Genomic DNA, 11,710 nt, shown 5'->3' with positions numbered 1-11,710 from the left:
CTTAAAGAAAAAAAAAAGAAAAAAAAAGTTTTAGAGCTTCAAGTTCTTTGGCCAACAGAAAACCATGTACGTATTTAGTTGTTTCAGCAACTACCCCTCCGTGAATGTTGGGTTTTAGTATGGTTTAGTTGAAGCTGCTTTAAGAAAGTTCGTGAACAGTTAACTTTCAACTATTAATTATATTGTAATCTTTCGAATTGGCCTTGAACTGACACTGCATGGGAGAGGTAGTTGGATTTATAAGGGCCCCATTGACGAGGTAGTGAGTGGTCGGAAACAATGCTTGCATTCATCTCCTGGCAGCGTTCTTTATCTTGCTTTGTTCATTCCTTTGTTTATCTCAGAAAAAAAGACTATCTGGAGAATTCTTATCAGAAGGCTAGCCATTGAACTTGGCTGATATAACACATTTCATCAGCCTGGCACTAGGCAGGTAGGTCGGATAAAGGATTCTGTAGATGAATTGATGAGCTATGTTTTGATTCGTAAATGAGGGATTGGAATTTTCGAAAACATTAACCCTTGTGAGACTGAAAGGATTTGAAATAGCCATCTCTATATCCCTTTTACCCCCAGGCTATTTGGAAATTAACCCCCTTAACCCCCAGGGGGTTATTTTTTTCCCAGCACATTTTGCAGTATATTTTTGTTAAATTGCTCTAACAGCCTTGATTTTTGTCATAGAGAGGTCAGGTTGGTCTCATTCTCTTGGAAAATGCCTAAATTTTCTCAAAAAATTATCGAAAATATGAAAAAAAATTTTATAGCATTTTTTTGCAAGGACGTACCGGTACATCCATGGGGGTAAAGGGATGGCTTTTGTGAAACGTACCAGTACGTCCTTTGGGGGTAAAAGGGTTAAAGTGAAATACATGAAAGGGCGCAAAGCACAAAATAAAATTACAGTGTTATAGTGAGCAATCTGTAACAGCTTTTGAAGTTCCTGGGGTTGATGAGAAAACGAAGTCACGAGATATGTTCCGATGCACGGATAGCATGTCATGTTTTGTTTCATCTCCTCCGGACACTAGCTACAGGAACAACAGTTTCCATGAATACGGACCGCTAACAACAATACATTTTAGATAGCTTTTTTCTATATAGACACCCAGATGCAGTCATATCTGTATTGACTCTGGCCAAATGCATAACTTCGTTTTCAAATGTATTTGATAATATAAAAGAATAACCTTGGTGTGCGTAATAAAACAAAGTACAACAAACCAGTTTTCTTTCATGTTATTATGCTAATGTACGCAAACTGTCAAAATAACGGCCAAATATTTAGATAGATATACACACACGCACAAGCACACACACACACGCAGTTCAACCCTTCTTAACCCCTTCCTCTTTCCTAACTACAACATGGCAGTTGTGATTTCCGATTGTACATCTCTGGGTACTCCATCCATCTCTCTCTGCCTCGAGGGGCGGGAATAGACCGTGTAGTTATGCGTCTGGCAATGCCGTTCAACGTGACCGAAAATACACACACACACATACACACACACACACACACACACACACACACATATATATATATATATATATATATATATATATATATATGTATATATATATATATATATATATATATATATATATATATGTGTGTGTGTGTGTGTGTGTGTATACATACAGGAATTTCCTCTTTATTATATAATGGAGATTCAGCCACCAATGAATTTACCTACTTCTTTTATTTTCCTCGGAATATGAGCCCCTGAACAATGGAAATGAAGGCTATAGAATGAAAAATAGTTTACTTGATACTGGAATATGTTAATTTGAACTCTCTCTCTCTCTCTCTCTCTCTCTCTCTCTCTCTCTCTCTCTCTCTCTCTCTCTCTCTCTCTCTCTCTCTCTCTCTCTCGCTCGTTTCAGTTATTGAATAGTAATTGCGATAGAACAGCGAATGTGCTCTTTGATGATGAAAGTTTCAAGTCGAGGTTACACAATTGCGTATGCAATGAATTGATTTTTTTCTCCCTGGCCGTAAGTAAACACTGATATATTGTATATATGATATGGATCATCATTCATTTCGTAGCAAAAGTTACCTAATATGTATCTGTTGCATCAACAATTATTACGACCCTTGTCGGGCCGTAGTGCAAGTTCTTATTGCACGATAAGAGAGGTCAGTGTTCACAACAATATAAGGCATAAAAATTGGTCAGTGGAAATGGAAACACTTGGGAAAACTTAACAATATTTATTAATAACAAATTTTAGAACAGTCAACCTTGTGACTACCTAACAATTTGAATTTAACCACTATCAACTAACTATTAACAACTAACACTTAAAAAATAACCATTAAGAATTAACACTTAATCCAATGACAAAATTCCCCAACGGGAAACATCACACTTAAAAACTAAACAAAACACTAAATATATAAGTATCCTCACACTCTATGAGGCTGGATGTAACCACCACTCGCTCCAAACAAAGTAGCGACTCCAATTCACTCTCACCTACTGTAGGGAGTGCAGCTCCGCAGGACTCCTCATCAAAGGTAGGGAAATGGAGTCCCAATCCAAAAAGAAAAGGTAAATAATGGCTCCTACCTGGCGACTGCCTCCCTTCATGACACCACGAGCTCCAAGGCTCCTGCAGCTGACTATGGCGAGGATGTGTCGCCGGTGGTGTCTCTCCCGAGTCCACCTCAAAGCCGGGATTCCTACGACGGCTCTGCGGACCGCAGAAGAGAACACGCACGAACTACAAATCACCGCAGGTGGCAAAAATGCACCTGCTAAAAGCCATCGAAAGTTGGTGTTGCAATCCTCGTAAAAGCTCACACAAGCCAGCTGCTGAAGTAGGTCCTGGTAAACTTGAACTCGAACTCTTTCCTTTAGCAATCGAGTTCCTCACAGGTAAACATAGGTGTCTCTTCTCACCAAGGACTTGAAAAACACAGAAAAGAAACAAGCGTTAATCTAGACACTTATAAATCTTCAAACGAGCGGGGAGGAGGTTAAAACAGCACTTCAAAAGAAAAAACAATTAAATTTACAACTAAAGCCTTATAAATTAAATTTTATACTAATTTTACATAAAACAAAAATGCAGTAACAAGGTTGACGTAAATTAAAGCAAAAATTACGTTAATACATAATAACAATAAAATCTTCCTACTGGAGACTAAGATGTGCCGATACCACTTTGGAGGCTGATAACGATACCCATTTTTTTCTAGATCGATACCAATACCGATATTGATACTCATTTTTTTGGCCGATATCAATATCAATATCAATATTAGCCAGTACTCCAATATCTTAAAAATTCTATCTAATGATTACACTAAAAATATACTATTGATTTGATGACTGACTTTTCAACCTCTTCAGAGTGTGCAGTGCAGTACAGGCCAAGTACTTTGTGGTATCTATATGACAAAAGAAAATTGTTCCAAAGATTTTTTTGTTTATTTGAAATATGCTAAACTATGGCTATGTCTATGGCAGTGACACAATCTGATCATAAATCTAATGCCTTCCCCTATATGATGTTTTTTTTTTTATATTACTAAATATCATAATATTAGTTCAACAAGAGCACCGAACTAGAAAAAATATGTGTTCATAAATAATGAATTATTTGTATATGAGAATTTAGCCTTAGGGTGAGTATCAAAATGGTATCTTTGAAAAAAAAAATGTGATAGGTTTCCATTTCTAACGCTAAATCCCAGCGAATTTTTCCATAATAGTGTTATATTCTACACATCACCCTTTGTCTTTTATTTAACGTTTAGGTACAGTTATCTGCATGAATTCTAGTTCACACCAAGGTGGGAGAGAAGTAGAAATTTAAAATATACACGGAAACTCATAAAGGGATTGTGGAAGGAATCATCAGTAATACTAGATTTCTTTATTTACCAAAGTCAATTACAGTTTTTGGAATGTTATCTATTATATTCATAACCCAAAGTTAGTCCCGTTCAGTGGCAGGATTCCATTAGTAATAGATAAGAGATATAATTTTCGCTTGAATGAATTATAATTAATTGTCAGTTAGTTAGGAAAAAAGGTAAAATTGGCAACTACACTTCCACCCCCTTCCCCATTCATATTCGAGTATAGGCTAGCTGGTGGAGTAACTGCATAGCTAATTATTGTTCTACAGACCTTGATATAATAATAATGATGTTTTAACAGGTTGAATATTAAGTAGTAAGGAAAAAGAATTCACAAATAAACAAATAATGCTGCATATGTATAATGAGAGAGAGAGAGAGAGAGAGAGAGAGAGAGAGAGAGAGAGAGAGAGAGAGAGAGAGAGAGAGAGAGAGAGATATGACTGATAAGTTTGATGTGATTAGTCACATCACTTGCATACTGATTTCCGAGTTACCTTAACGAGTAGTTATCATTAATCAATATTCCCAAAATTGGGGTTACCATATGCTATTATTTTTTTCATATTTCTGTTGTTTGTGAACATTTATATGGATCTTTGTAAGCATGGTCATTCATTAGAAACAATAAAATTCCATTGACATAATCAGTCCTGCAGAATTAAAGAACAATTTCATCTAATATCCTGTTTTATATATATATATATATATATATATATATATATATATATACACATATATATGTATATATATACACATATACATATATATATATATATATATATATATACACATATATAGGTATATATATACACATATACATATATATATATATATATATATATATATATACACATATATATATGTACAGTATATATATATATACACATATACATATATATATATATATATATATATATATATATATATATATATACTATTACTAGCCAAGCTACAACCCTAGTTGGAAAAGCAAGATGCTATAAATGCAATAGAACAGCGAATGTGCTCTTTGAGGATGAAAGTTTCAAGCGTATGCTTAGACCTCATATACACTGACTCCCCAGGTGTTATAACTAGTGAGGTTGGTTCTCTAGTCGGGACATCTGATCATGCCTTGATTTCATTAGTAGTGAAGACTGAGCAGCCTGTCCTTTATGTATCATACGCTTGTAAAATTTATATGAAATCTCAAGCAGACTGGAATGGGATTTTGCAAGATCTTTTGTGCTTGAATTGGTCACAATTATACAGTAGTGTTGATCCTGTTGTCCCTTTGTATGAGAATCTAGTCAACATAATTGATAGGCGTATCCTTTCTCATGTGCTAAGATACCGAGTGAAGGACAAACCGTGGTTCAGTGATGATTGTAGACGAGCTTATTTGGAGAAGAAGGAGGCCCATCCTCTTTGGAAGGGTAACAGATCAGATTTGACCTGGAATAACTATACTCAGCTTCGAGCTTTTGCTCAGAGAGTTTATGCTTCAACTGAAAAGCAATACAATTTAACCATAAAAAAAACCTTTTCTGGTACAACTCAGGAAATCTACCCTTAAATCTGCACTCTTTGGTGTAGATGCAACAGTTCCTCCTTTACTTAAACTAGATGGCTCAGTCACTCACTGTCCAAATAGGAAAAGGCAACCCTTTTGGCTGATGTTTTCAACAGTAAAAAGAGTAATGAAAAACTTGAATTTCCTCATTACTGTTTTCCTGAAGCTATACTAACTTGTTTAGCTTTTCGATTTCGTGAAATTAAAGCTCTGTTCGTGGATCTCGATGCTTATGGAGGTGTAGACCCAAATGGTATTTTTCCTTTTTATGTGCAAGTTAGCAAGAAGAGGAGCTTTTACCACTTGTTGGATAATTGGTAATGTTACTCCACTATATAAATGTGTTTGTGGTAGCTCAAGTCCAACTGATTACCACCCAATTTCCATAACTCCAATATTATCTAAAGTTTTTGAACGTCTTCTGGCAAGACGTTTTAATAGGTTTGCTGAAGGTAATCATCTATTCCCTATTTTGCAATTTGGTTTTCGTCGACTGCTGTACAGAAATCCCTTGATTGTGGTCAGGAAGTTCGTATGATTGGCCTTGATTTTAGTGCTGCCTTTGACTGTGTTAATCATGAGGCCCTTGTTTTCAACTCACACAGTTGGGAGTGGGTGGGTCGTTTCTTAGTATTATTGTTGATTTTTTAAGAAACAGATCTCAAAGAGTTGTTATTGATGGGCACCATAGTGAGTATAGGAATGTGATATTTGGTGCTCCACAGGGTAGTGTTCTTGGCCCATTACTTTTCATACTATATACACATGACATTTGGTTTGGCCTAGAAAACAAGCTTGTTGCATATGCAGATGATACTACTCTCTTTGCACCAATTCCATCCCCTGAATGTAGATATGGGGTTGCTGAATCCCTTAATAGGGATCTAGCTAAAATTAGTGTATGGTGCAAATTATGGGGTATGAAGTTGAATCTTAACAAAACTCAAAGTATGATTGTAAGTATGTCAAGGACCGTGGCTCCTCAACATCCGGATCTCAGTATTGATAATGTTTCTTTAACTTTTTATGACTCTTTTAAAATTTTAGGTGTGATTCTCGACAGCAAATTTACTTTTGAGAAACCCATTAGGTCTGTGTCTTCTTCCATTGCTCAAAAAACTGGCTTATCGAGAAAGTCTTTCAAGATTTTCGGTGATCAATCTATTCTGAAGAAGTGTTTTAATTCTTTCATTTTACCTTGTTTTGAGTATTGTTCTCCTGTCTGGTCTTCAGCTGCTGATTCTCATCTTAATTTGTTGGACAGAAACTTACGGTCTATTAAATTTCTTATTCCTGATCTAGATGTTAATCTTTGGCACCATCGTTCTATTAGTTCATTATGCATGTTGCATAATTTGGGTTTACACTTTCATAAGCATCAAGGTCCATCAACAGCTTTAATTTCACGAGATCGAAAAGCTAAACTAGTTAGTTTAGCCTCAGGAAAACAGGAATGAGGAAGCTCAAGGTTTTCATTACTCTGTTTGCTGTCAAACACATAAGCCAAAAGGGTTGCCTTTTCCTTTGGACAGTGAGTGACTGAGCCATCTAGTTTAAGTAAAGGAGGAACTGTTGCATCTACACCAAATAGTGCAGATTTAAGGGTAGTCCGCACTTATGTTTCTGGGTTGTACCAAAAAGGGTTTCTTTTATGGTTAAATTGTATTCCTTTTCAGTTGAAGCATAAACTCTCTGATTAAAGCTCTAAGCTGAGTATAGTTATTCCAGGTCAAATCTGATTTGTTACCCTTCCGAAGATGATAGGCCTCCTGCTTCTCCAAATAAGCACACCTACAATCATCCTTGAACCACGGTTTGTCCTTCACACGTCACCTTAGCACATGAGAAGGGATAGGCTTATCAGTTATGTTAACTATATTCTCATTCAAAGGGACAGCAGGATCAACACTACTATACAATTGTGACCAATTGAAGCCCAAAAGATCATGCAAAATCCCATTCCAGTCTTCTTGAGATTTCATATAAACCTTACGAGTATGATACATCAGGGACAGGCTGCTCAGTCTTCACTACTAATGAAATCAAGGTATGATCAGATATCCCGTCTGGAAAACTAACCTTACTTATATATATATATATATATATATATATATATATATATATATATATATATATATATATATTTATATACACATATATATACATATATATATACATATATATATATACTGTATATATACAAATCTATATATATATACTATATATACAAATCTATATATATATATATATATATATATATATATATATTTATATATATATATGTATATATATATATAGATTTGTATATATACAGTATATATATATATATATATATATATATATATATATGTATACATATATATATATATATATATATATATATATATATATATACTGTATATATACAAATCTATATATATATATACATATATATATATAAATGTGTATATATATATATACATCTATATATATATATATATATATATATATATATATATATATAATTGATATAACTAATTTCGACCGATTATATTTCTAACAGAATTTAACATCATGGACAAAACCAAGCAACGCAACAACATGCATGTGAAAATAATTTGCTTCTTAATTGCGTGGACGCTGCTGCTCGTCTGTGGGATTCTCACAGTAATGACGAACGAAACATTATCTTTTCTCTTCCAAGTCTCCATTCCCATTCAAGCAACATCACGACGTCTATGCAATTCACCCGGTAGAATATGCAACCCCGTCCCTGCAATGAACACCCTCCCTGCACCACCACTCAATGCTATTTTCATCAAGAGCTGTTACAGTTATCACAACGTGACTAGTTATAACACCTGCTGCAGATTAAGAGATTACAGAGAACAGCCGGATAAGATCATGATGTGTCTACGCAAGCTAACAAAGGAAATGCAGCCGTAAGTAACAGTTTTGTTTTGTTTTATAAACGCAGAACAATTTACTCTAAATTTTAGTAAACATAAATACATACAAAAATTCGTTTATTGAAAAATATGTTTGATATCATAACGAAAGCGGGAGGAAATAACGTGAAGTCATGAATGCTTCATTTTTTATTTTTTTCCTCGAAGATTATGAAAAATACACCCACATACATACTGTATATACATACTGTACATACACACGTAGGCTGCATACAACCACACTTTTCTATCTATCGACCTGGTTTTATATATATATATATATATATATATATATATATATATATATATATATATATATATATATTCACACACACGTGTGTATATATATATATATATATATATATATATATATATATATATATATATATATATATATATATATATATATGTATATATATGTATGTGTGTGTGTGTGTGTGTATTATAGCCACGAAAGGAAAAATGAAAAAGACTTGATTGGAGTTAGTACTTTCATCCACTCAGGACATTATCAAACTCAGATTTGATTGGAGTTAGTACTTTCATCCACTCAGGACATTATCAAACTCAGCAATCTGGCTATAATACATTTTAAATTCATCACGTGTCAGCTTTCGTGATTTCTACACACACACACACACACACACATATATATATATATATATATATATATATATATATATATATATATATATATATATATATATGTGTGTGTGTGTGTGTGTGTGTTTGTGTGTTTATGTGTGTGTTTATGCATAAATATGAAGCCATTTTCCCTAACAAAAAAAAAATTCATTCACTGAAACATGCATATTTTATCAGTTGCATTAGCCGTTTTATACTATACACCTAAACAGATAAAGGCATATCAATAGGTAGAAGGTTGGCCAAGGCACCAGCCACCTTTATTGATACTACCATCAGAGAGTTATTGGGTCTTTTGACTGGCAGGATAGTACTACAATGGATCCTTCTCTGGTTACAGCTCCTTTTTCTTTTACTTATACACACACCAAATAGTCTGGCCTATTCTTTGCTCATTCTTCTCTTTCCTCATACACCTGACGATACTGAGCTAACCAATTATTATTATTAAAAGAAGGAGTTTTACCAGCCAAATGAGTCAAGCTTGACTCTCACAGGGCTGGCCCGAAAAAAAAATCGGGATATAAAGAATTAAGATTATCAAAAATTCAATTGATAAGGAAAAAAATAAATAAATAAAAAAAAGAATTATATATATGTATATACAGTTTATACTTATAATCTTTAAATATCCTAAATATGGGTGAATAGATGGATGAGTAGATATATATATATATATATATATATATATATATATATATATATATATATATATATATATATATATGAAATCTGAGTGATAAAAATAATTAACTATATATTAAATCTATGTAATTTAAAATGAATTAGTAAAAAACTTAGGTAAAAATTTAGATTTTATCAATAATACGTGAATTCCTTAAAAAGGTTAAAATTCTAAACAACCTTTCTTCACTCAAGGAGTAAACTACGCCACTGTAATTGTTCAGTATCTTCTTTCTACTAGTATGGGTAGAAGAGAGACTCTTTCGTTATGGCAAGTAGCTCTTCTAGAAGGACACTCCAAAATCAAACCATTGCTCTCTAGTCCTATGTAGTGCCATAGCCTCTGTACCATGTTCTTCCACTGCCATGCTTGATGGTATACTCAAGTAAACTATTCTATCGGTTTTGATTTCCTCTTGTTTTTTCAAATGGTGTGTAGAAGGGTCATGAATGCCTGGTGATTCATCTAGAGGTTGTTTTTCTCTGATTCATTATCTTTCTTTCTGTTGTTCCTTTTCAAAACCATCACTGCTGTCCTCTCTTCAGATGAAGTGGCTATCCTGGAGGATCAGTTATGCATGAAGTGTCGGCTCCGGCATGTTGAATAATTTTATCTGACAATTCAGCTTTAGTCTAGGGGCTGTATGAGTCGCTTTAAATATATCCATGAACATATTGCTTTTGTTATCATTATTATTAAGTTTGTTTTTAAGTAGGAAGAAACTTTTTTTATTGATTTTTTATATTCCTTTTGCATGGAGATATTTAGTAAAATCCGGGACCAGTACACCCTAGACTTCGCAAGTGTCATCTAACGTCTTGCAATATCCGAGGACTGCAACGTCTTGCAATATTCGAGGACTGCGCGTCAATATTCAAGACCTTACAGTTGTTTCCAGACAGTATGATATGCTATTTTGTTCAGAAACTTTAGTTTCTGAAATGAGGCACTTATCTGAGCTCGTTATTTCAGGTTTTAAGAAACCAAAAAGTTTTGAAACATGGTACCATTCCTCGGGCAAAGGGAATGGGTTAGTATATTAGGACTGAGTGTCCTGGTTCTCGTGAGCACTGCTGTGAATGTAGATGTCATGAGATTCAGGTAATAAAAGTTTGAATTCAATTAAGTTTAACGAAATCAGTTTCTCGACCGTAAATTCCTCGAAAGCAATTGCTCAAAAAATAATTTATCGAACTATCAATTTTTCGAAAGACATTTCTCGAAATATTAGGATTCTTATTTATTTTACCCCTACTGTTAACGAGCACCATTAACCGATCGTTAAGTGGTCATTAGTATTCTAACCAATGCTTACCATTTCTGTTAACGAGCACTAATAATCGTTTATTAATTTCTTTTTGAAGATTTAAACAAGATGGAATTAACATAAGTGTAAAGCGAAATGAGGAGAAAATATATATTAATCGAGAACAAATCTGTGAACAAGATATATTGGAAATGTGAAATGTGCAAGCATCTTCAATGTTCAGATCAATATATAAACCCGTTCAGAACACTGGTGCGCTGATGGCACTTTTAAAACTGTACCTTCGATTTTTACTCAGTTGTATACAATACATGGTGTACAATCAGGTAGTATTACACCCCTCATATATTCCCTACTACCAAACAAAACCGAAGAAACCTACAAGAGATTCCTGAAGGCTTTATAGAAAAAAATCCCAACATTCCATCCATTGACAATAAGGACTGATCTTGAACTTGCCAGGCTAAGACTATAAAACAAGAATTTCCACTGATTGAATATCGTAGGTATTTTTTTCATTTCTCTCAAAACCTTTACCAAAAAGTTCAAGCAAATAGTTTGAGCGGCCGTATAAAAATAATGTGCAGAAGTGCTCCATTGTTTAAACATAACTGTTTTGAGTATGTCATGGAGGGAATACTTAAGACGAACAACACAGTTGAGGGGTGGCACAGTAGTTTGAAACATCAGTTAAGCGCTTGCCATCCATCCATTTGGAAATTTATACATGAACTGAAACGAGAACAAGGTCTCGAAG

The 11,710-nt window shown here is 33.9% G+C and overlaps 1 protein-coding gene across 2 annotated transcripts in view; it reads left to right on the top strand.

Annotated features, from left to right (window-relative positions):
* Positions 1-381: 381 nt before the first annotated feature.
* Positions 382-11,710, top strand: part of LOC137642533 (uncharacterized) — a 116,066-nt gene continuing 104,737 nt past the window's right edge. For both annotated transcript variants that reach the window (XM_068375176.1, XM_068375167.1), the window contains exons 1-2: positions 382-433; positions 7,972-8,350. In XM_068375176.1, the coding sequence (XP_068231277.1) occupies positions 7,983-8,350 (368 nt within the window). In that variant the 5' untranslated portion in view covers positions 382-433; positions 7,972-7,982. The remainder of the gene's footprint in view (positions 434-7,971; positions 8,351-11,710) is intronic.

Source organism: Palaemon carinicauda, chromosome 1 (genome assembly GCF_036898095.1).
Source record: "Palaemon carinicauda isolate YSFRI2023 chromosome 1, ASM3689809v2, whole genome shotgun sequence".
In the NCBI taxonomy this organism is placed as follows: Eukaryota; Metazoa; Arthropoda; class Malacostraca; order Decapoda; family Palaemonidae; genus Palaemon; species Palaemon carinicauda.
This window is presented reverse-complemented; position numbering and strand designations above follow the sequence as displayed.